This window comes from Camelus ferus, chromosome 7 (assembly GCF_009834535.1).
Source record: "Camelus ferus isolate YT-003-E chromosome 7, BCGSAC_Cfer_1.0, whole genome shotgun sequence".
Lineage (NCBI taxonomy): Eukaryota > Metazoa > Chordata > Mammalia > Artiodactyla > Camelidae > Camelus > Camelus ferus.
Window position 1 is genome coordinate 58,081,607 of NC_045702.1, and position 25,065 is coordinate 58,106,671.

At 38.8% G+C, this 25,065-nt stretch overlaps 1 protein-coding gene across 2 annotated transcripts in view; it reads right to left on the reverse strand.

The window, feature by feature from the left end:
* Positions 1-25,065, reverse strand: part of UMAD1 (UBAP1-MVB12-associated (UMA) domain containing 1) — a 194,278-nt gene that overhangs the window by 162,466 nt on the left and 6,747 nt on the right. Inside the window, exons 2-3 of one of the 2 annotated variants that reach the window (XM_032483960.1) lie at positions 20,516-20,599; positions 8,704-8,803 (exon numbers count right to left, since the gene is read on the reverse strand). In XM_032483960.1, coding sequence (XP_032339851.1) covers positions 8,704-8,785 — 82 coding nt within the window. In that variant the 5' untranslated portion in view covers positions 8,786-8,803; positions 20,516-20,599. The remainder of the gene's footprint in view (positions 1-8,703; positions 8,804-20,515; positions 20,600-25,065) is intronic. The other variant, XM_014557493.2, reaches the window with a different exon arrangement.

Consider the following 25,065-nt stretch of genomic DNA (forward strand, 5'->3'; position numbering starts at 1 on the left):
TTTCAGAAATTCACATTTATAAAGATTAATGTGTGACCCCAATAAGAACGTTTCCCTTCATAATATGCTTTGGTTGCATTCAATGGGAAAAAACAGATGACGAATAAGATAACCACTTAAATATAAAAGAATATTGTAATATTATTAAGCTGTTTAGTAAGACAGTATTTAGACCTGCCAATCTTACCTGAATTACTAGTACAAAGCACAACTGATACTGTACATTCTATTTCCTCAACAGAATGAAGTAAGGATAAATTTTAAGTTAAAATATAAAAGCTACTCATCATGATTTTTCAATTAAATAGTCTCAGATGTGTAAGATATAACATTATGAAAGCCTCTGAAGAAATACTAGAGGTAAACCTATGGTTACCATGGAGGAAAGGGGGTAGGGAGGGATAAATTGGGAGTTGGGGATTTGCAGATACTAACTACTATATATAAAATAGATGAAAAAACAAGGTCCTACTGTATAGCACGGGGAAACTATATTCAATATCTTGTAATAGCCTATAATGAAAAAGATCATGAATATGAAAAGGAATACATGTGTATATAACTGAATCACTATGCTGTACACCAGAAATTAACACAACATTGTAAATCAACTATACTTCAATTTAAAAAAATTAAGGTTCCAAATTTATTACTTTAAGAAACAGATTTCACTTCTCAGAATCTGGAAGCTTTCTGCTCTTTACCTATTTAATGTTTGAAAGGAAGTATGTTTAACCTAGAAATTTTGTGGTTTTATTTGCATTTTGTTTATTTGTTTAGGGCTCAACTGCAGTGGAAGAGAAACTGCATCTCTGTATTTTCATGAGGTCTTTTTCAAAGTGCCTTAGCACATTATCTGATGGTGTATAATGACTAAATTACAGAGAGGGTACTGCAGTGGTTCTCAGCCTGCATGCACATCAGAACTATCTGGGGAACTCTGAAAAAAATACCAGTGTCGGGGCCAAACCCCAGGCTTGTCGAATCAGAATGGAGGGATGAGGCCCCAGCACCAGTGTATTTTCAAAGTGCCTCATAATTCACAAGAAAGTTAGATCCACTGAGTTAGGGAGACAGATCCCTAATTTACATTTGAGTGAGCCAAGTCCACCGAGCCCCAGTAAGAATGAGTGCCCTTCTCACAACTAATGGAGTGCAGCAGACAGCTCAGTTCTGCTTCTCAGCACAGTTGACACCCACCCACCTCACCCCTCCCCTCCCAGGAAGCGCCCTCTCTCCTTGCACATTTCTGGAGATAAGGCAGGGTGGTACACCCCACACAGGACAGTCTTATCTGAATGGGCTCACCTCAAAAATGCCACTAGATTAACAGACAAACCAGAATTAGGAGCAAACGAACATGAAAATTCTGTTCATTTCTGTCCACTAGACACATAACTCCACATTTCTTAATGGGAAAATAAACAACTGCATGATGAAGCTGGTTGAAAAGTGCTGGCACACTTCCTTTAGAATTGAAAGGTCAAGAGTGAAAACACAAAGATCGCCAAGTAAATTAACTGCAATTTGAGTTTTTCTGGGTATCACAATACATGGGTAAAGAGATATTAATAGGATCAGTTGCTTTTTTAATCCATAAACACTCTATTTTTTTAAAATGATTTGTTATACTTCTGCTGTAAGAACAGGGAGTAAAAATAGGAAGCACATGCTGACAATCTGTTTAGTTTTGTCACTGTTGTTTTAAAGCCTTTGGTCGTAGACAAAATCAAAGTGACTTACTGCCCCTTATTCCTTGGAATGTAAATTTTTGTTAGACACAGCTAGATTTCCACTTTTAAATAAAGGAAAGAGTACAGAGATGAAGAGATTATCTAAAAAGTTCCAGATAAAAATGGGGTAGTTAAGTGTGTATACATGGTTTGAATGATTCAGTTTAGTGTGTATACATGGTTTGAATGATTCCCACGATGAGGAATTTAGTAGGAGACAGTCTTAAAAATAACCCACTACTTTCCAAAATCTCATTTATCATGTCAACTGGAAAACAGAAGGTGAGACTAAAGTACATATTTCAATATTGATACTTAGAAGAAGAAATCCAAGCTGCTGTAAAAAATTACTAAACTGATTCTAAATTCAGTCTTAGAAAAATAACTAGCTTGATGGAAACTAAAAGTTCTTCTGCCCTACTTTCAGAAGCACCTGCATATTCTGAAAAACACGATGAATTTCAGTTGTACTGTAACCCGATTCCTTTAATCTCTGTAATATTGTCTGCCCAATTTCATCCTGCCTGCTCCAAAGTTATACTGAGTATCTGGTCACCGATGTCAGTGAACACAACAGTAATCTAAATTATTCTTTTTCATTTTATTTTCCGTGGGTCTTATTTGTTGCTATTATATTTTCTTTTTCTCCTTTTTCTTTTTTTGCTATAACATAATAAGCTAGTTCATGTCTTTGGCTTAGTTTTGGAAGGAATTATATGCCAACATCTAGGCGAACAAATAGTCTTCTTCTTAATTTAGAATAACTATGAGGTTGCATACTACAGTAGGAAATTTGTAATCAACTTAAAGATAATGTCTTAAAAGTATAATTAAACCTGTCATAACAGAAGAAAACCCTGGTAATTACAAATAGTACCAGGCTTGCTGCGGTTTTAAACAGTAGCAAAAGACTAAGAAAAATCGCCACCCAGTGATACAAATGAAAACTGCAATTTGTTTTTCTGTAAAATGAGTACCCTAGAGGATTACTTCATTACTGAATGAAGGAATAGCTATTACCTTCTTATGTGAATAGGAACTGGTTACAAGGGAAAGGATGTTTTTCTACCAGGCATTTTTTTTTCCTTATTATTACTTAGCACACTAGACATTTTACTATGGCTAAAAGGCTTTGGAAACCTTTACAGGGAAAAAGCTTTCTATCCAAAAGTGAGCTAACTGTAGAAGATCAGTCCAGATGTTCCTATTTCAATAAAAGTGCTTAGACTCTGCCTGGACCCTGAGTTTCAAGTCATGGGGTGTTGACCTCAGCAACTCAGTGATGCCATCTAATAATTGTGACCTAAAACCTATTTGCGCTAACCAGGAAAGCTTGCCTGAGGGAAAGGTATTCTCAAGTGGGGGAAAAAAAGAGATAATGTATACCTTTCACAACAATTTACTGTGACCTTTTTAGAAACGCATTGCAAAGGCCAAATAAGATGATAATCTAATAAATTCTGTAGAATCCATACTGATAAGAAATTGTTACTATAAATGTAATCTTCCCTTCACTTAGTTGTATCATTTAGAAGTTAATAAACACACAAAATCACTCATATACATTTACTTTCCTGCAATGTATGTACTGTACATGAGGACAGTTATATAGTTACATGATAACCAAAACACATGGGTGTGAAAGTATGGGGTCACGTTAATAAAAGCACTTCTTGTCCACCATTTGACTTACTTGATATTTTCTAAAAAATTTTTACACAGTATGCTCCGAGCCTAAAGTAGATATTATACATGTCAATATAGACCCACATGATAAAAAAAATTAACTTAGCAAAACATAGCAGTTAAAAAAAAAGAGGTTACCATTCTTTTTTTAAAGATAATGAGCAATATTCCTAATAATCTAGCCTGACTTTTATCAGTCAATTCAGTTAAGGTCTTAACTGCTGAAGGATTTTTTTTTTTTTTTTTTTTTTACTAAACAATGTACAGTTGTCTCTAGGTATCCACAGGTGACTGGTTCTAGGACCCCGAACCCACACCAAATCTGCAGCCACTCAAGTCCCTTATATAAAAAGGCACAGTATTTGCATATAACCTATTCATATCCTCCTGCATACTTTAAATCATGTCTAGATTACTTATTATACCTAATACAATGTAAATGCTATGTAAATAGTTGCTGGGACATGGCAAATTCAAGTTTTGCTTTTTGTGGAACATTCTACATTTTTTTTTCTTTGAATATTTTCGATCTGGGATTGGTTGACTACATAGATGCAGAACCTGTGCATACGGTGGGCTGACTGTATACCATCTCCCAAGCTCAGCTTCATTAAGGAGGTTATAATTTTCTGCAATTTCTTAAATACTTAAAATATTCAATAGTGAAAAGTTTGGAATAGCCAAAATTAAAGCCAAACTTTATGAACAGTAACACAACCAACCCTCTTTCACTAAAATAAAGACAAAAACCACAGCATTTTGTCTTTTAAACATTAATGAACACAATTTAAATTTTTTAAAAAGAGATTAAAATGTCATTTATGTCTTAAAATTTAAAATGATAATATGACATTAAAAAAAAATAGACGGGTAGCTTAGTGGTCAAGAGGACAGGCTCTGAAGTCAGAATGCCTGGGCTAATTCCAGATCTGCTACATGTAAACTGGAGAAACTTCTAAGTCCTCGCCTGTACATGGAGGTGTAACACGATCACTTCACTCACATTGCTGTCCTAAGCGCATTACACACAGTAACTCATTTAATCCCCCCAGGAACCCTACTGGGTTGGGTACTGTTATCAGGCTCATTTTCTAGATAAGCTATATGACACCTGGGAGGCTATGCAGCTTGCCCCAAATGGTGAAGGGTGGCAGATAGGTCCCCAACTATGACACTTTGGCATAAAGATTATTCTGAGCTAAAGGCACTTGACTAACGTCAGGTGCAAGCAGGGCACTCTATCCTCTCCTTGTGCTGAAAGCAGGAGATAAAAACCTCCATATGGAAGATGGCAGGAGGAAGGCACGTGCTTATCATCTGAGACGGGGGGTTAAGGGCAAGAGTGCTCCGTATAATCAGACCCTGTTAAAATAACCCTCATCTTCCTGCAGTCTCCTGACATAGTTTACTTTTCCACAACTGCCTCTTTCAACCTGGCATATAAGCACCTAGGTTTTGCCACATCTTTGGGCCTGTATTCTCCTGTGGGGGCTCTCATGTACCTGTAAAAATCTGTATGCTTTTCTTCTGTTAATCTGTCTTATGTCGATTTGATTTTCAGGCCTGGCCAGAGATGATAAGAGGTGAGAGGTGAAAGTCTTGCCTCCCTAATAATGGAAACTACAGCTAAGTTGTGAAGCCAGGATACAAGCCCAAGGGGTCTGGCTCAAGTCACCATTCTATCCACACTTCAGTGCAGGGCCTCTGAGGTGCTCCTGAGAACGAAGGAAAATGGTGTGACGGATGAAAAGAGAAAGAAAACAGAAGAAGTGACAGCCAAGACATGATGCTGACTGACAGGAAGGTAACTAAGCTCACACAACAGTAGGTACACAAGGACTTTCCATGGAAAATGGCAGAGGGAGGTGGAACTTTGCACCTGGGGAAACAGCACTTAACAGAGACAAGCGTCAACCGACAGGGCAGCTGAAGGAGGAGGCAGCCTCAGCCGACACTTGGGCGTCTGCTCTCGCCCGGAGCATTGAACAAGGGTGTAGTACCAGCTGCACCTGAAGTTAAATCACAATCCTGGGACTCTGACCAAAGTGATGCCTCACCTAGACTGCCCACCTGTGAGGCATACGGTGCAGGTGTCAACACCAATGCCACTCAGTACAAGACGGTGCTGGGAAAACTCCCTCAAGGTACACAGCATGTCAGCTTTTGGGAAAACGCACCTTTAGACCGGAGCTGTATCAGATGGAGCAGCTGGGACATGAAAGCATATTAAAGTAAAAACCTGCTGGAAATTCCCTCACGAATGAGTAAATTTATGTCTCCAGAGGCTCAGCTAAAGCCCACTTCTTAAACCAGAGCCCTTCCTAGGAGAGAAACGGTCCAACAGAAGCTTCACCCGCTGAGGCAGAACACCCTGGCAAGGGGGCCCCGCTGGGTTAGCTGTGACACAGCAGGTGAAACATCTCCATGCTATGAGCTACCAGACACTGGAGGGGATTTTAGAAAGAACAGCACCAAGGGCTATTGCATGAGTGGTTATAATTTGTCTCTTAAGTGCTGCAGAGTGGCTGCCTGCCACAGAGGCCAGAGAGGTGAAGAAGATGGGGAAGAGTTCTCAACGGCCAGCTTTAGAAGCTGTATGTGCTCTCAAACATGCCAGTCCATTAAACTCACATCCTTTAAATGGCTATTTGATAACGTAGAGAATAATGCTGATTTCTAATCATGCAACAACAGAAGAGGGCAAAGTTCTCTGCATATGTGTTAAGACTAAGGAGGTATCCTAAAATGAGGGACACAGAACAGAGTTTGGAAAACCAGGCGCTGCTGAAGCAAATTTCTGAGAGAGAAATTTATTGTGAAACCCCTGAGGAAGCAGAAACTTCATAGGAGACCAGAGGCATCCCTGAAAGTTTTTCTGTGAGTGGGGCTAATCCAGCAGATAAGAAGGAAGCAACACTGACCACTTCGGAACCAGAAATTGGCGTTGACAGAGCCAGTTCTGACTTGGAAGCATGAATTCTGGACATAGTCAGAGGGGCCAGATAAGCAGTCATGTCCATGGCACCCTACTTTTTCTGCAGTCAGCTGGCTCCCCAGAAAACCAGCAGCCCTGGTCAGACTATGCCCCACTACTTTCCCTAAGATGTAGGGGATCTGATCAGAGAGAAAATAACTCAGACCACTCAAGCTACAGCCACTGACCCAGGCCACAGGAAGCAGATTCAGAAAAACACATGGGCCTGCCAAAACTTGATTGTGGAAAAGATGGAATATTCTATGGTAACTTTATGGCCACAAGAAAAACTCTCTTCTGGTGTCCTAGAGATTAAGGCGAGGAAATGGAAGAGGGTCAGAGGGATAAAACCCTTGTGTCCTTTCTGTGAGAGACCAGATCCTAAAGAGAGGGGCTCAAGAGGCAGAGGCCCACCCACTCATACTTCTGAACGTGTGGGGTCTGAGGCATGGCATGAGCCTGGCTCTGAGAGGGCCTGAGTTGAAAATTCAGGATGACCTGGAAATCCAAGGGGCCATCCTCCACTTCTCAAGACACACAGAGCACTTGCCAATGCCAGGGGACCCCAGGCTGATTGGGCCAATATAAAGACAGAGGAGGGAGGAACCAGAATCTGGAAAAGGAGACACCTGAGAAACATCACCAGGCGCAAACACTCTGAGTTCATGCAAACCCTCTCAGAGAAGGAGCTGAATTTGGTGGGAGGATGTCCAGAGCGGAACAGAAGGCACATCACATAGGGGCACTGGGTTTTGGTTCCTCCTCACCACAATTTGGGGAGAGAACTTCTGAGAAGAACTAACCAAAGACTGCAAATCTCTTCCTTGGGGAAAAGATCACAATGACATGAAGAAAATGTTATTTTTCAGAATTCCCCTTGAGAAGAACATAGTATTTGGTTGAATTAAATATTTTTTAAAGCCATTAAAATCTTAAGGACTAGCAAGTATTGATTTTATAATAGAAAATACACTAGTCTTAATTTTCAGGATACACTATCTAACATATTTAGATTTTAAAGTGTACTTTAACACTGTTGGTGAGAATGTAAAGTGGTGCAGCCATGGTGGAAAACAGCGTGGAGGTTCCCTCAAAAACTTAAAACAGAACTACCATATGATCCAGCAATTCCATTCCTGGGTATACATCCAGAAAAACTGAAAACACTAATTTGAAAAGATACATGCACCTCAAAGTTCATAGCACACTATTTCCAAAAGCCAAGATATGGAAACAACCCAAGTGCCCATCAACAGATGACTGGATTAAGAAGATATGGTATATATATATATATATATGTGTATATGACACATACAGTGGACTATTACTCAGCCATAAAAAAGAATGACATTCTGCTATTTGCAGCAACATGGATGAACCTGAAGAGTTCTATGCTTAGTGAAGTAAGTCAGACAAAGATAAATACTGTATGATATCACTTATGAAATCACTTATGATATCACTTGTGAAATGTAAGAAATAATACAAATGAATACGTATGCAAAGCAGAAACACACTCACAGATACAGAAAACAAATGCGTGGTTACCAAAAGGGAGAGGGAAATGGTGAGGGCAAGTTAGGGTATGGCACTAAGAGATATAAACTACTGTATATAAAACAGATAAGCAACAAGGATATATCACAGAGCACAGGGAATTATAGCCACTGTCTTGTAATAACTTTAATGGAGTATAATCTGTAAAAGCACTGAATCACTATGCTGTATACTGAAATTAACATTATATTGTAAATCAACTATACTTGAACAATAAAATAAGTGTACTTCACTTATTGGATGCCTAATTTAATTTCAGGTGCTAATTTAAGACAAGGTTTGATGCTACTTGCAAAACAGTACTTGAATTTATCAATGACTCTTCAAGACACCTGGTTTTTCATAATTAAAAAGGTTGACTACCTTATAGAAAAAATGGGATGATTTTATAAATTGAATGTCGGGAGTGAGGGAGGGTATAGATCAATGGTACAGAACATGCTCAGCATGCACGAGCTCCTGGGTTCAATCCCAGTACCTCCATTAAAATAAATAAATAAACCTAATTACCTCTAGCCCCCAAATAAATAAGCTGAATGTGAAGGACGCATCCAAACCAATATATAAGAAGAGTCTGACTTGATGACAACATTTCAAGTGATTGATGACTTACATTTTTATAGATTTCATATATATAAACTAATTCTGTCATTAGTAGGAAATAATTTAAAAATCAATCATATACTTTTCAAGTAATCTTTTAAAGGAAAAATAATTCATCTAATTATGATCTTGTTTCCTAAAAAGACTCACCTAAAAGGACAAATCCATCTGCTTCTGTCTCTGGTACTGAGGGCTTTTTAGGTTCCGGAGGCTTTCTGAAGAAGTGAAACATTGCTGCTTCTGTTGTTACCTGAAATAGAAATACTACAGAATGTCAAACTCAGATGAAACTGTAAAACTCTTACCCTTCTTAGTAAAAACCCAAATATAAAGATATGACAATAATTACTTGTAGGAATTCTGCTACCAACCTTAAAAACACGAGCTTTCTGTAGGTGTCAGAGGACAAAGGGAGGAATTAAGCGGCAAGGACTTCCACCCAGTTTGAAAGCCTGGGTGCCCTGAATCATGCAAGCGCTCTCAATTTCTGCACATAGAGGAAATAACCTAAGAAATCACTATATATAAAACTAAAATCAACGGGTAACACCAGAATCTGGAAGGAGCTCACTAACCATAAATGGGGACACTAAATTGAGGAAAGGGGCGGGGGGGAAACCTGTCCAGGTTTCTTGTCCTGCCATAAGCATAAGCAGTTTAAGCCTCATGAAACTAAGGCCACCTGAAAAAAGAAAAGTAGGGGCTTCAAACACCCTCTATAGTTGGTCATCTGATTCAGATACTCAAGGACTGTATCCACTGTAAAACTGCAGCGAAATTTAAGTTCCCACCAGTGAGGTATCTGTATTGGTGAGATTATTGTCTGCTGCCCCCAACACACACACACACACACTCACATTCCTCTCTCCCATCTTCGTGCAGTCAGCTTTGTACACTCAGGCAGGGCAACAACTCCTAGAAAATAACTGGAAAGGAAGTTGAAGGGAACTTGGGAGGACATGTCACATTCTGAGGACAGTCTCAATAAGCAAAGCAACCCAAGAGACAGCAAAGGAAAACTCCTGGTGGCAGCAAGTGCCCCACATTTCAAATTTCATGTATTCCACCCATACCAGATAATCAGGCAGGGAAGGTAAATCAAGATGTTATCTGAGCAAAAGTCTTCTAGAAACTGAGAATTGCATCAGGATGTGTATAGGTCAGCCTGCCCTGAGCTGTGATCCAAGTGGATGGTAAAGGAGCCAGTTTGTTGAAAGGTAACACATCTGGCAGATTTCACTTTTTAGAAGAATAAAAAATGGAGAAGAAAAACACTAGCCATGTGAAGAATAAAGTATTTCAGTAAAGAAAAAGGAACAGCTTCTGAAATCCTCAAAGACAGAGCTTACTGGATTTGGTGATGGAGCCAAAAGAAAAGTCTGGAAATAGTTTGGCACCCTCAATAGAGCACAAGGAGGCACGGCCTGGATCAAACTGGGGAAAAGTAAGAGTAGGTGGAAAATCAAAAGGAAAAGATGAAAAGACAAGGAATGAGATGAAAAAAAAAAAACTGAGTAAGATAGAGACCCATGCAAAAGAGAAATGATATCAAAAAAGAATTGGTTGGTTTACAGGCAGGAATGTAAGAAAATAGAGTTCAAACTCAAAGACTTAAAAGATTAAAAGAAGCAACTAACTTCTCAAACCCAAACAGTTAAAACTCAAACTTAGAAGGCCTCAGAAGGAACAACAGATGATTAAAACTCGATCCTGGTAAGGACCAAATCAAAGGGATCGGCATCAGACCTGAAATGAAAACCTCAGCCTGGATTAATGTGGCACTACTCAGTAAATTCTTTCAGTTAGGACAAAATGGTTCGGGGAGAAAGAAACGAAGGCAGTAGATGTCCAACTCAGGCTGGGGAGAGAAATGACACCCTCAAATAAATAGAGGGGAGGGCACACGGAGGGGCGAAAAGGATGAGAAATGCAGCAAACCTAAGCTCTAGCTAGCAAAAAATGTAAGTCTGGCTACAGACACATGAAGCCAACTGCAATCAAAGAGATAAGAAGCCAACAAAATTTTGGAGAGTGGTACTGCCAAAACGACCACCAGTCTGGGTTAAAGGAGGGCTAGGACTATTGGATATTTACAATAACCCTATAGACAGGAAGTTGCCAGAGAAAACTGCTCAGCCCCCAGTGAGGGTCTATTCTCCACTGCCCACTTCAGTGGTAGCCAAGGAAGTTACTGGAAAGGGAAGAAACTCCAAGAGGGTGGAGTCAATGGGCACGGAGAACAAGGGACTGGAGGGCCCTCCCAGGAAGCACAATTCATGGACAATCTCCAACCACAGGTGGGGGTCCCCCAACATGCCTGCTCAGTAGGATTTCAGAATTGTTACCACTCTGGGACTGCTTTGTGCCTACCACTCCTCCCCTCGCTAAAGGAGAGTGGTTTGGGCAGTTATCTTTCCCAGTTAACTGGGGGTAGGGGCAGGGTGGGAGGGGACAGAAGGGACAGACTACTGGTCTTTTAGTTTATGAAGTCTCCAGACCAAGAGGTGCCATGTCTGAACCTGATGAAGAAATACTGAACTTTGAGTGTGATGCTATGACTGAGTGGGGCAATTTGGGTTCTTGCCCTTGGAGAGAGGTCAGTTATTTTGCCTATGGTAAGGAGAGAGAGCTGGGTATATGGAGACCACAAACGAGAACCACAAATCATGAGGACCACTCCCTGGCTCTCCGCCTTCTATTAGGAGATGTACCAGGACTGCAGTTTTCTGCCCTCCTCGGAGGCAGGTGTGACCACCTGGCTCGATAGTTTACTGTATCACATGCCATTAGAAGGCTCTAATAAGCAGCTTAGTGGACACACAGGGAGGCCTTTTAAAAAGAGGTCCCCATTCTAACACATAAAAGAATTGCGTTTTAATAAAAGGACTCAAATTTTCAATACTGTTTCATGTCTGGCCACAAGACAAAAATGAAACAAACACAGAAATCACAAAAGTGGTTCTGATAAGTCATTCTCAAGTCTTGTTGTTATAAAAGCCAGACGAAACAGCTGTAGTGCAAAAATCTCTTTTTAATGCAAGTCTTTTGTACAGAATTTAAAATTCAAATAATTAAGCAAAGCATTTAAGTTTTTCATGACCTAAAAAAAATCAAACTTAAACAATATACAGGCTTAAACAGGCTACAGCAGGTTGTCAACAGTATGATTTATGTGGCAATGCATAATACTACAGTTTGTCACTTGAGAACGTTATAAAGTTCCAAAAATATTAAAGAAGAAGAGATAACTTAGATTTCAAGAGTCAAGAAACTTCCAGGCATGGAAGAAAAGGATCAGGAACAAGGAAAAGGTAGCAGAGAGGAGAGACCGCTAAGAAGGCAGAGTAGAAGGACACATAGCTCTCCCCCCCTCATGAACACACCAGAAAATCACATCTCAAAATGAAACAATTCACAGGCAATACCTACTGAACTTTGGCATACTATCTCTTACTTCAGAAATACAAGAAAATCCTCACAAAACCAGATGAACAAGTTTCTTCTGTATAGTATGAGGAACTATATTCAATATCTTATAGTAATGTATAATGAAAAAGAATATGAAAACGAATATATGTATGTATATACATGACTGAAACATTATGCTGTACACCAGAAACTGACACATTGTATACTGACAATATTACAATTAAAAAAAAGAAAAAAGAAAGAAAAAGGTAGTAGAGACAGTATAAAAGAACTCAGAATGACAGCAAAGACTAGTTCATTACAAATATCCATTGGAAACCACTCTAAAATTGTTACAAAACTACCAGGCACCCTTGTAACTATCATTCTGCCAACCTGAACCTGACCACTGCCTTAACTCCATTCTCTACAACAGTCACCTCAAGATGTTCTCCCATGGGAACACGGTGCCAATTTTACAGCACAGGTCCTGGGATTCCCTCATATGAGCAACACTGCTGCTGACATTAATGACTCATTCCAGTAGGTACCTAGAGGCAGTCTAACCACACAGCTTTACAGTCTTCACTCTGTGCATGAAAGCCTATGTTCTAGGACACTACAATCTAATCAAATTATCTTTATCCCATGATTTTTTTTTTTTTTTGTATTGCTGAAAAACACACACAGGGGTACAAAAATTTATCCCGGCGGGGCTGGCAATACCATTCTAAGATCTCCCCTCTGAGCTACTCCCCCAAGTGGGAAAGCTCATGGTCAGGTCCCTGCTCTAGCAGCCAGATTTCTTTATCCCACCTGTGACTAGAAACTGGGAAGGAGAAGGGTAGTAACTAAAATCCCACTAACATCTGCCAACCTTCTACAATGTGTCAGGCACTGTACCAACATGCCTCATACCCTCTGTCTCCCCCGCCAGGTACGCATAATTATTCACAATGTGTAAGTCAAAGGATCAAAGTAAAGCAGGTTAAGCACTGATGCAAAGGTATGTGGTTAGTAAGTAGCAGAGCTAGAATTTTAAACCAAGTCTTTTTGGCACCAAAACTGAATGCTTTTCATCAACAAAGCACCAAAGACAAGGAGCCCTTAACATTTATGATATTTGTGTTGCACTTGAATATAATTTCCAATATTAGTCAAATCCATTTGATTAATTCCATGTCTGTCTTTTTTAATCTCTACTTTCCCAAGCCTTGCTCAGCTCTAGGTTCTGAAGACATTTGCTAATTCCACAACATCTATGTTCAAGATCTTCACTTACTTTCTACTTATCTTTTATAAACATTTATTAAGTGCTCAGGCCAGATACTGACTGGGCACTCAACACATATGGGAGGGAATGAACTGCAAGCTGAGCCTACCATATTTCAGAGGCAATCCTGAGCAAAACTCAGAGTAATGAAGAGCCGCATCCCCAAGGTGGAGGACGCCTGTAATAGTCCTGCTGCCCCAAGCCGAGTAGATGGGAAGCCCCACGCACTCGTGCTCCTGACGTACATGGCCTTGACAGCAAACTTCTTCTGCTTGGCATTCCTGAGTCTGTTCCACCCTTATTTCCTTAGGTACAATTGTCACCATTTTAAAAACTGTCTACAATGAACAAATTTTACCTTTATAAACAGGAGAAATAGCAAAATTTATTCTGAAAGATCCATTATCAGCCATTATCTCACCTGACTGATCTGGGACCCAACCCAGAATGTCTCCTAATTCCCAAACGTGGGAATCCTGCAGCTGCCTCCATGCCTGTGGGGGATGGAGAGTTCACCCACCCAAGCCACAGGCTGGGAGAAAACACTTGCCAATCACAAATCTGATCAAAGATATGTTATCTAGAATATATGAAGAACTCGTGAAATGCAACCATGAGGAAACAAAGCAATTAAAACTTGGCAAAAGAGATGGATATTTTACCAAAGAAGATTAAGTGGGTGGGAAAGAACTACACAAAGGATTCTCATCATCACTAGTCAACAGGAAAATGCAAATTAAAATCTCAATGCGATACCACTATATACCTATTAAAACATTTAAAACTTAAAAGGCTTGCATTGCCAACTGTTGGCCAAACTGTGGAGCAACTGGAACTCTTGTACTTTGTGGTAGGTTTAACAGTATAGTACAACCACTCTGGACAACAGTTTGGGTAGTTGCATAAAAACAGAAACACACACCTACCATCTGACCTTCTACTTCTAGGTACTTACTTAAGAAAAATCAAAGCCTGTGTCCACACTTGTACACAAATGTTATACAGCTTTTTTTGTAATAGGTTCAAGCTGGAAACAACCCAAATGTCTAACAGATAAATGGATAAACTGTAGCACATCCATAATACTATTCAGCAATAAAAAGCCATGAAATCCTAAAATAAGCTGCGACATGCATGAGTCTCAAAAAAAAAAAAAAAAAAAAAAATCAAGCTGAGTGAAAGAAGCCAGACCACAAAGAAGTTCATACTGTATGATTCATTTATATGAACTTCTAGGAAATGCAAACTAACGTATAGTGACAGAAAGCAGACCAGCGGCTGCCTGAGGAAGGGGGAGGTGCAGGGAGTGAGGACAGCAGGAAGGGATTATAGAGGATCACAAGGGAAACTTTCAAGGGTGAAAACATATTCATTATGTTGATTGTGGTGATGGTTTCAAGGGGTATAAACACGTCAGTACTCATCAAATTGTACACTTTCAACATGTGCAATTTCTCGTATATTGATAATATCCCAATAAAGCTATTTTAAAAATTCATTATCAGCATGATATTCTGGATATTATGTAAATGTTGCAGTTCATTCACAGTTATTCATAAAATTGCCTCAAATCTCTTAAGCCACTTTGTGTGACAGATACAGTCTTTGTATACAAAACAAGATGCTTCCTTTCCTCTGTGTTCACACAAAACTGCAAAATAAAAGGACACTGCCTTCACTTTTAACAGTACGCAGAAACTGCAGATAACTGGCTATCCTGAAGGCAAGGCAGGGGGGATCCTAGTGCTCTGAGTGGAAGGAGGGTTGCACAAGTAATACATTCATTTTTTCCTATTATTCTAAGGCTTTTCTTGTCAGCAATATTACCCATAATAAAAAGGATTAAGGCAATCTGCTTTTCTCAATTTGATCATCTTTCAATTTCAATAGACTACTGATAATATAAATATATCAAATAGACTGAAATTTCTGTCTGACTGATAAACAGCAGCCACTTAACTGTAACAAGAAAAATATACATATACACATTACGTTTTTTTACACTTGTGCCCAAATCCAATAAATATGTAAATTTCATACTGCTAACAAACTAAAATCCTGAACAATGTTTAATCTTCCTCCTCTTTTGTCTAGTGGGTTGTGAATTGCATGGTTATGCAAAAATAATACAAATTTAGGTAACAAGTTTCCTAATTTCTTCTGACATGCTTTTTATAGTTTTAATCTTGAGACAAGATTATATTACCAAAACCAGCCATTTATACCATTAAGCAGTATAAAACATTGCAGAAGGACCAATGAGAATTAGAGCCCTGTTAGATGTCACACACAGGCAGCCCAGAGTATAACTTCATCTGATGGGTACAGACAGAGACAGAGAAGAACAGGAAGACCGTTCCTACAAGAAGGATCACCAGGAACAAAGAATACAGTGTGTTTAGACGACAGCAAAGGAATTAACCTCACTAGAAGCAGGGAGATACGCAACAGAAATGGAGACTACAGAAGAGACAAGTTACTGATGGGGCTACAAAGTCAAGGAAATGTGAGAATATCCAGAGTGGCATACCGGGATCTGCTTAATAGTATTGGGCAGTCTGGGCTCTTCAGGAAAGTAGTGTTTCAGAAAGATTAAATTGAAAATAGTATGCTGGAGAGGCTGACTGAGAACGTATAGGCAAGAAGTCAGAACGTTGTAGGCAAAGGGTCTGGACTGAGGTGGGAGAAGTTTAAATGAAAGAGAAGGGGTGCACAGAAATATGAAACAGGACCTGACTCTCAACCAGACCAAACACTGATGGAAAGGAATTAATAAAAGACTGAAGTTTCAAGCCTGAGGGAGTGAAGGAAGGGATATTATGATTAAGAAAAGGAAAGTAGGAAAGGGAGGTTTAAGAGAAGGGGAAAAAAATAATGAATTCCATTTCAGACACGTAAGATGTAGGGAAACAGTGACTGGTCCAAAAGGAAATACGCAAAATGAAGTTGGAAAAATAGGACCTAGAGCTCCAGGGAAAGCAGTCCACTAGAATTTGGGAGTTGTTAAGATGTAAGTGGTAGCTGAAATCACAAACATCAATGGTATTTCAAATAGAAAACATAAAAATTCAGGGATTGAGAACATGATCTCTAAAATCTCATATTATACTATGAAAATACATCCCTTTAATTATTACCAAACTGATGTGTATACTCCCATGTCCTCAAAATTTTCAAAAACATGATCTTGGCTGTCCTATCAGGACTAAAATGTTAACTCGACTATACTGTTTCACATTTCAAAACTGCAGAAACTAGTGACCTCTGCAGTATAAACCATGGCGGGGGCGTAAATTCAAATGCCAGGCACATAACTAGATAACTACGAGTAAAACCAGCCCAGTCTGAGACAGAAGGAGTGAAGTGCAGGCTTGGTCTAAAGGCAGCACCTCTAGAGATGAGGGAGATGCTCAGGGAGCCTCAAGGAGGACCCCTTCAACAAAACAAGGCTTGTAAGGTCTTAATTCAGGAACCAGTGAAAGAGCTTTGGAAGGTTTTGAGCTGGGAAAGCTTGGGATGAGATTTGCATCTGCTGTTATGGCCAAGGTAAAAACAATAAATAACAACAATCAAAAAATGAGGACCAGGCTGAAGCTACAGTTAGAGCATCTCTGCCCCCTTAAGATCATCCCAAGGCTTCTGGGACTCTCTGGGGGAATACAGATTGAAGGTCTAAGGTTGCCTCTGTCTGAAGGTCCCTCCCCTTTGGTGCCTTTGTGTGGGACAATGGGCCTTGGACACAGAACTGCTGCTCCTGCTGTTAACTGGTCCTCTTGGACAGAGAAACTTTTAGCTGAAGAAGTTGTTTTATACCATTTTATTTTCTAGTAATTTTTCTAATTTATTTGCTTTTTCAAAATGAAACTAGCAGAATTTCTAATTATAACAGTAAAGTCTATTTTGTGTGGGTGAGAAGGGGATAAATTTGTATATTCTTAGAAAAAAATATGGAAAAATACACACCAAACCTACCAGTTGTGGTTACCAGGATGAATGATTGGTTCAGGTTCACATCATGGTTCTTCTGTAGTATTTACTCTTTTCTACGTCAGTATCATATATTTCATAATAAAAAATAAAGTTTTTTAAAAAGGTAACTTCAGCAGCTCCAACCACTGTTCCATGAACGAATGTGGACCCAGCATCACCAAGTCTGATTTTTTAAGACAAAATGGAAATCCAACTATTATGTAAAACTTTGGTTTTTAGATGACAGCAATAAATTTAAAAAATTTATAAATAATCTGCAGATTGAATTATCATGTCCAAACAAGATTTGGCCTTCAGATGGTAAAATTTTAGACCTAGGATAGAATGTGTTTAACAGCCTAATCTGATTAGTGTAAGGAAAAACTATGAAAGACTTTGAAATTTAGTGGATATTCTGGATAGCAAGTCTATCCTGGGTATCCTCATCTTTATCTGACTAGGTTAGGGTATAACTCTGCAGACAGAGGTCATTAACTTGCAGAAAAAACTGACGGTCATGCAAATAATTCCTGTCCACAGAAATACACCTGGTAGAATGCATTAATGCTGCTTTGGGGACAGTGACCAGTTTTGTATCCATTTATAAATTTAACATTCCCTTCTTTTACTATAGTTATGTGGTGATAGTTTTGAGTTTTCTTTTGAACCAGTTGTAATATCTTACTAATCCCTTCCTTAATTAATGAGTTAGTAAGTCTTTGATAAATTTTATGTTTGTATCAGAGAGATGATTTTATCCTCTTTTAAAATGTATCCGTTAACTTCAGACTACCAATTAGAATTACCCACAGATTCTACCCCTGTTTTTCCACCATCTATATTTTGTATTTTTGAAGGTTTGTGATACTGGTGTCATGGGGGAAAAGTACAGATATCTGAGAGATTAAGCAAGAGGGGAGCCAGGAAAGACATTTCAACTGATGACACAAATAAGCTCCACAGAATGCGCTGAAAGCCAATGAACTAAATTAAAGCATTAACAGAACTTTTATTTCCACCTCTCTGATTTATGCTCTGATTCTTAACCCCCCCCCAAAAAAAAACCCACTTGAAACAAAATAAAGAACTCAATCTTGGATCTATAGCTGTTTTTCAAACTGCAGGTCCCTTTTGTGGAAGTAAGCTCGACTTAGTGAATGATGACCAGATTTTTTAAGAGTGAAACAAAGAAAAAGAAGAAGGAGAAAATAAAGGGAAGGGGAAACAAAATGATTGTCTGAGAGCATCATATATGGTAAGTAATATTTTATAAACTTTTGCTTCTGGGCATGTGCTAGGTCATGACATGAAATGTACTTGTTAGTCTGGGCTGAAGGCAAAAAAATTTTCAAAGCCACTAATCCTACTCTGGTGCTCACACAACCCCTAAAAGAATTTTGAAGAATTACATACTCTCTTATACTCTTAAAGTTGACATCTAAATCTTTCCACTGAAAATTATCAAGAATGTAGTCTCTAGCATGTTGAAATAAAACCATTATATTACTCTTTTAAATTTATCCAATGGAATCTAAACACCATAACATTTTCATATTCACCACCAACCATTTTAAAAATACATGAGAAAGTTATTTTCTAACAGTAGGAAATTTGACATTGTTCTTTTTTCTCCATGAACTCATATTTCCATTCCATTTCCATTGGTCTGGAGTAGAGATGTCATCAGAATACACTAGTGCAGCTTCTACAACACATCCAGATGAACACGAAGTGGTGGTAGCAATCTCATTTGTAAGAGAGCGTGTCTTCTAATTTAACACTCCTAACCTTTTCACTTGTCACCTAACTGGACAGTGACATCGTACATATATCTAACAGCCATTAAAAATTGAAGTTATATGATTTAATAAAACTCAATTCTCTATATGACCATACAGTCGCTTTTAGCAAACTGAGACATTAAACATGCATTATTTTCAGCCAAAACAGAACATTTAAAATACTTAGAAAATTAGAAGACCTCAAGCTACAAATTGATTATAAAGCACCAGGCCAGGGCGGGTTCTAGAAGAGTACAAAGGAGCCTCAGAGAACTTCACAGTATACATTTCAACAGGGGCCAAGCTGGAATTTTTTTTTCTTGACTTTACAGTTTTTTCTTAATCCTTACAGTTTAAAGTCTTTTCCTATTTTACTTTATATTAAATTAAAAGCGGGAAAAGCTTTTCAGAAATGGGACACGTAGGATTCAAACATGAAACATTTAAACACAATACAGGAAGTCCTAGATTAAAAGAGTACTGGAGATAAGAGGGGTGTGGGCTAGTTCACCACCATGGCCTGATGGTTTTTACCAGTCGGCTTTCTCTGCCAGGGAGAGGAGCAGCTTCGGGGGTTTCATTTGATCATCTCAACTGCCAGCTATTCTTCATCCCCATGCAAGGTACCTAGCACCAGGAACTGTCTGCAGTCTTAGCTGCCACTATAATAACCTGCTATCATGGAAATATTACAAAGCTGGAGTTACTAATTTTCTGGAATTTTCTCTAGCAGAGCTGCTTTTCAACCACATGATAAAGTTATCTTGAAAGGTCACAAGTTGGCCCAAGAAAATTTCAGAACAGAACCCTCCTTCTTCTCCAATCCCTTTTCCATTCTTATAATCTCACTAAGGTCCAACAGACCTCATACAATTCTACTCTCCTCCATTGCTCTGTAAATATCACCCTTTCAAAGTCTCCTTAGAATCACCAGGGCAGTTTTGTGCAGTTTTGTTGCTGTTGCTGGATTTGGGGTTTTGCGGGGGTTGTTTTCCTTTTAATTAACTACCCTGTTGTTTTCAGAATCAAGAATGGTAGCCTGGCAGTGATAAAAGCTGACTGCTTTTTTAACTACAACAAACAAAAACTTGCCTCTTTATAATACAGGACATACAAAAACAAAACTTTTTTTTTCTAAAGAGTAATGCTAAACAGTGAGAGGAGATACAGAAATTTAGAAAATAAAGTTGCTACTTTTTGAGAGCTTACAACAAACTGTACTTACAGTTTATACCATTTGGGTCTCATTCATTGACCAAGAATGTAATTTTAGAGGCTTTAATGTTATCCCAGCTCTTCCAAATTAGTGATACAATGATGTATGTTTATGTTTTAGAAAAATTACAGGCATAGTTCTACATAACTGCCACACACACAAAAAGATATTTTGACTTTGGCTTAAATAAACACTCTCCAATACAATACTAATTTCTACCCATGACATTCAATGTTGCAAGTCTAGAGTGAAAACACACCCTGAAAAGGACTGCAGACAACTAACAAAAAACATCTCTTCACATGAAACAAATACCTTAGGTGGTTTCAATGTCCTAAGAGAATGAAGTAGACCAATATGAGGTCGTACCTCTTTACAACTCTCTATAGCATAGGAGACCTAGAATGAAGACAAAATAAAATAAATCATTATTCAATATGGTCTTTAAATTTCTCTATATGCTCACTTAAATACATCTAATACACAACAGGAACCATCTCATACAACTTCCAAAAGGACTCACTCCCCAATTGCCCACTAAAAATCTACATCATGTGAATTTCAGTACAATCGAACTATATCATCAAGTCTTTAGTTCCTCCCCAAATAAAAACAAACTTGAAAAATTCAGTCATTTGTTCACTTTTTAATACATTCAGCCAACATGCTGAAGACCAAATACTGGCCAGGAACAGAGCTAGGCCCTAGAGAAACAAAACCAAACATGGTACTTTCTCCAAATTCAAGGAACTACCCAATCTATCTCTTGTATCTTGGCCTGCCTCTCTACCACCTCTCACAAGGCCAGTGGCCATAGAGCATGGTGCTGTGTCCTGTGTAAAACCAGCTCCAGCCAAGAAAGTGGCTAACAAGTTGCTAGCAGTCTAGTCAAGTATTACTATCTGTCTGAAGACTTGCTTCAGATTCATAAGTAAACAAGAAAGCTATTTTATCTCCTCTTGATTTTTCATCTAAATACATATAAAGAAACATAAGACAAAAACTGACAACAGCTCTATCAACCAGATGCCAAAGTCTGAGTCAAATACCCATGAACTGCACAATCATTGGGGACTGACCAAGTACAACTGACCAAGAGTTCATTACTGTACTCTCCATCACACACTACATCTTCTGAGATCCTATCCAAGGAATAAATGAATGAAGTGAGCAGACAAGCAAACTACAACAGGAGAGTGAACCACAAAGATGGAGAAAGTATTTCATCCATTCCCATTGCCTGAACTTAATTCTGAAATATAGGCGCTGTACCTACTAGAAGAAATAGGCTGCCAGACATCCCCAGCATGGGTATTCTTTCTAAAGTCCAGCAGAATTAGATTCCCTCCCTTACCAATCCCTCTCCCAGGAAATCTTCCATCTCCATCAGGAGATGATATTCTTTGGTCTGGCAAGCAACAGGGAAGAGTAAGGAGGGCAATGGTTTGTAACCGCCCAAGGAAGACTTTGTAAAACAGGGTCCCTGACAGAAAAAAACTCCACAAACAGAACACAGGAAAGAGGTCCATTTTCATGTTCAAAGAATTACAAACCGCTCCTAATTCTCTAACCCATTCAGAGACCTCCAGTCTGAATCAGGGAAGACTCGCTCTCAGCCTGGCAGATCCATGCACAATGAGTGTCTGCTAGGCACTGGGAACTGAAGGAGCCAAGGAACCTGTGTAGCCTCTCTTCCAGGGCTAGACACAGAAACGAGATGCTGTCTGCAATACAAAGTTCAGTGAGGGAGACGAAAGTAATCTCACTCATCCAATCTTTGCTTAAACGAAATCAACATAAGGAAGGAAAATACAAACCAAAGACTGAGAGGAAGCATATCTCTCTGATGATACTTTCCCACAAGAAACTGTTGAAAAGCATAGAAAACATCTTGGTAACCCTCAAATGGTTGGAAGAGGACATGATCTCTTACATCCGGGCTGCTGATGCTGAGCTGGGCAAAACATACCATCGCCCAGATGGTCCAGGATCTCGGCTTTCAGACAAGCCCACACACTTCCATTCTTCTTCCCCCTTCACTATCTTACCATTCATCTTCACTAAGATGTCCAGTAGATACTTAAGGACAATTTGGAAAGGCTATTAACAGCTGTAAGTTACAATTTATTATTTAAGTACTTAGTGTAACAAGGCACTGTGCTCAGGGCTTTACCTACGCAGTTGAATTTAATGCTTACAATAACCCCATGAAGCTTTATCATCTCCCATGTTAATACAGAAACTGCAGTTCTGACAGGATGAATTATTTGTCCAAAGTGAAAGTGAAAAGTACCAAGTGAAAGTGAAAGTAAAAGCGAAAGTACCAAGATTTCACCTAGGCCTGCCTGCTCTGAAGTCTGCATGCTTCACTCTGGGCTGTACGGCTTCAGTGTCCAAGCCTGAGCTATCTTCCCAGCACACGTGTTCCTACTCTACTCTCCACCTTGGAAAAAGGCAAGACAGTCCCAAGAGCCACTAGAAACAGAACCTAAGAGTTACCTGGATTTCACCCTCTCCCTTTTACCCACTGTCCACCAACCACTAGGTCCAATAACTCAAGATACTCATCAAACTTTTGGCTTCTCTATTCTCACCGCCACTGCATGAGTTCAGCTTATCAGCATCTCCAGTATAGATTATGCAACCCCCTTGGGTATCTCTCCAACATAGTGGACTCCCAGTAGCCATGTATGTACCCAATCCTCCCCAAGTCTCCTTCAACACCGTAGCTTTTTGGAAGCTGTATGGTCAAGTGACTAGAGCTAGCAAATTAGATTCTCCCAAGAGCTGGTCACAAAGTGTTGGGGTAACCATGTATGTCTATGTAAACAATAAAGCAACAATTGCTCTGCTGAAGAGAAAGTGACCTCAAAAGAGACAGAAGACAACTTGGATTCTGAAAGCTTTCCCACTCATGGCCCCAGTGTGAGCCATGAGGTTAATAAACCTTAGGCTATTCAAGCTAGCCCAAAATGGTTCTCATCAGTTTCCTTTAGACTTAAAAGTTTAAGCTGGAAGGGGGAAACAACCCAAATGTACCCAAATTGAAGAATGGATAGAAAAAATGTGGTATTTAATACATACAATGGAGTATCACCCAGCGTTAAAAAGGAATGCAATTCTGATACATGCTACAACATGGAAGAACCCTGAAGACATTATGCTAAGTGAATTAAGCCAGATAGAAAAGGGCAAATATTCTATGATTCTACTTATATAAGGTACCTAAAGTGGTCAGATTCACAGACTATTTAATGGGCTCAGAGTTTCACTATGTGATGATGACAAAATTCTGCAGGCAGATGACAGTGATGGTTGCACAACAATGTGAATGTACTAAATGCCACTGAGGCATCCAATAAAAAATGGTTAAAATGGCAAATCTGGTTATGTACATTTTACCACAATCAAAAAAAAAACAACACTTAACTAGTTAAAAGGGGTCATGTTACTCGTAATAAAAGCTCCTTGATTAGGTTATTCCAAGCCATTCTTTATTCTGAAACCAAAATACTCAACCTAAAATGTCAAACTGATCATTTTAGTCCCTACCTAACACTCTCCTCCAGCATCAATATTAAGCTAAACTCCTTAGCAAGGGATATGAGGAAGACATTCCAAGTTCTGGTCTCTACTTAGCTTTACCCTGAATTCCTGCCACTACCCTGCACCTACTATACCTTCACCAAGACCTTGTTACCTCAACAACTAGCAGAATTTCTGCACTGACTCTCTCAAAGAGTATTTGTGGTAATGTCCTAAATATAAATATGTATTTTTTAACATACAGCTAAACCAATAAAAGAATAAAGAAATTCTGTAGGAGTCAGAAAAGACTAGAATCCATAAATCCACAAGGGTATATACACATACTACAGCTAACATTTTGCCTGTGACCATTGCTGATTTCCAATGACTAAAAACCTGGGTTTTAATTCCAATGACTAAAAACCTGGGTTTGTCCATGTCTCACAAGGAACAAGGACAAAGCATGGGGCCCAAACATCTCTGGAAGAAGGAAACACAAATTTCTTCTGAAGCAATTTACCCTCAAACTAAAATTCAAAGAAATCAACAAAAAAGTTCCAAGAAATATGAATTCAAAATCAAAAAATACTGTAAGAAATAAATAAGCCACAGCAAGAAAAAATTCAAAGAATCAAAAAAATCACAGCCATAAAGACTGTGGGTATCAAAACTAGACTGTAAACAGACTTACTTTATATTCTGTAATATATGAATAAATAAAGGGAGACCTGAAACTATGACAAAAGAGCATCAATAACAACTACTACGATTTGTAAAAAGAACCGAACAAAACTTCTAGAAACAAATAAATAAAAATAGTATTGCAATTAGAGCAAATGAGTCACAACTGCATAAAGAATGAGTACACTGGTTAAAATGGCCACACTACACAAGGCAACATACAGATTCAATGCAATACCTATCAAATTACCAACTTTTCAAAGAACTGGAACAAAAAATGTTAAAATTTGTATGGAAACACAAAAGACCCTGAATTGTCAAAACAATCTTGAGAAAGAAGAATGGAGCTGGGAGAATTATGCTTCCTGACTTCAGACTATATTACAAATCTACAGTAATCACAACAGTATGGTACTGACACTAAGACAGACACATAGATCAATGGAACAGGATAGAAAGCACAGAGATAAACCCACACACTTATGGTCAATTAATCTATAAAGCAGGCTAGAATATACAATAAAGAAAAAAAAAGTGGTGCTGGAAAAACTGGACAGCTACCTATAGAAGAACGAAATTAGAGCATTCTCTAACACCATAAACAAAGATAAACTCAAAATGGATTAAAGACCTAAATGTAAGACTGGATACTATAA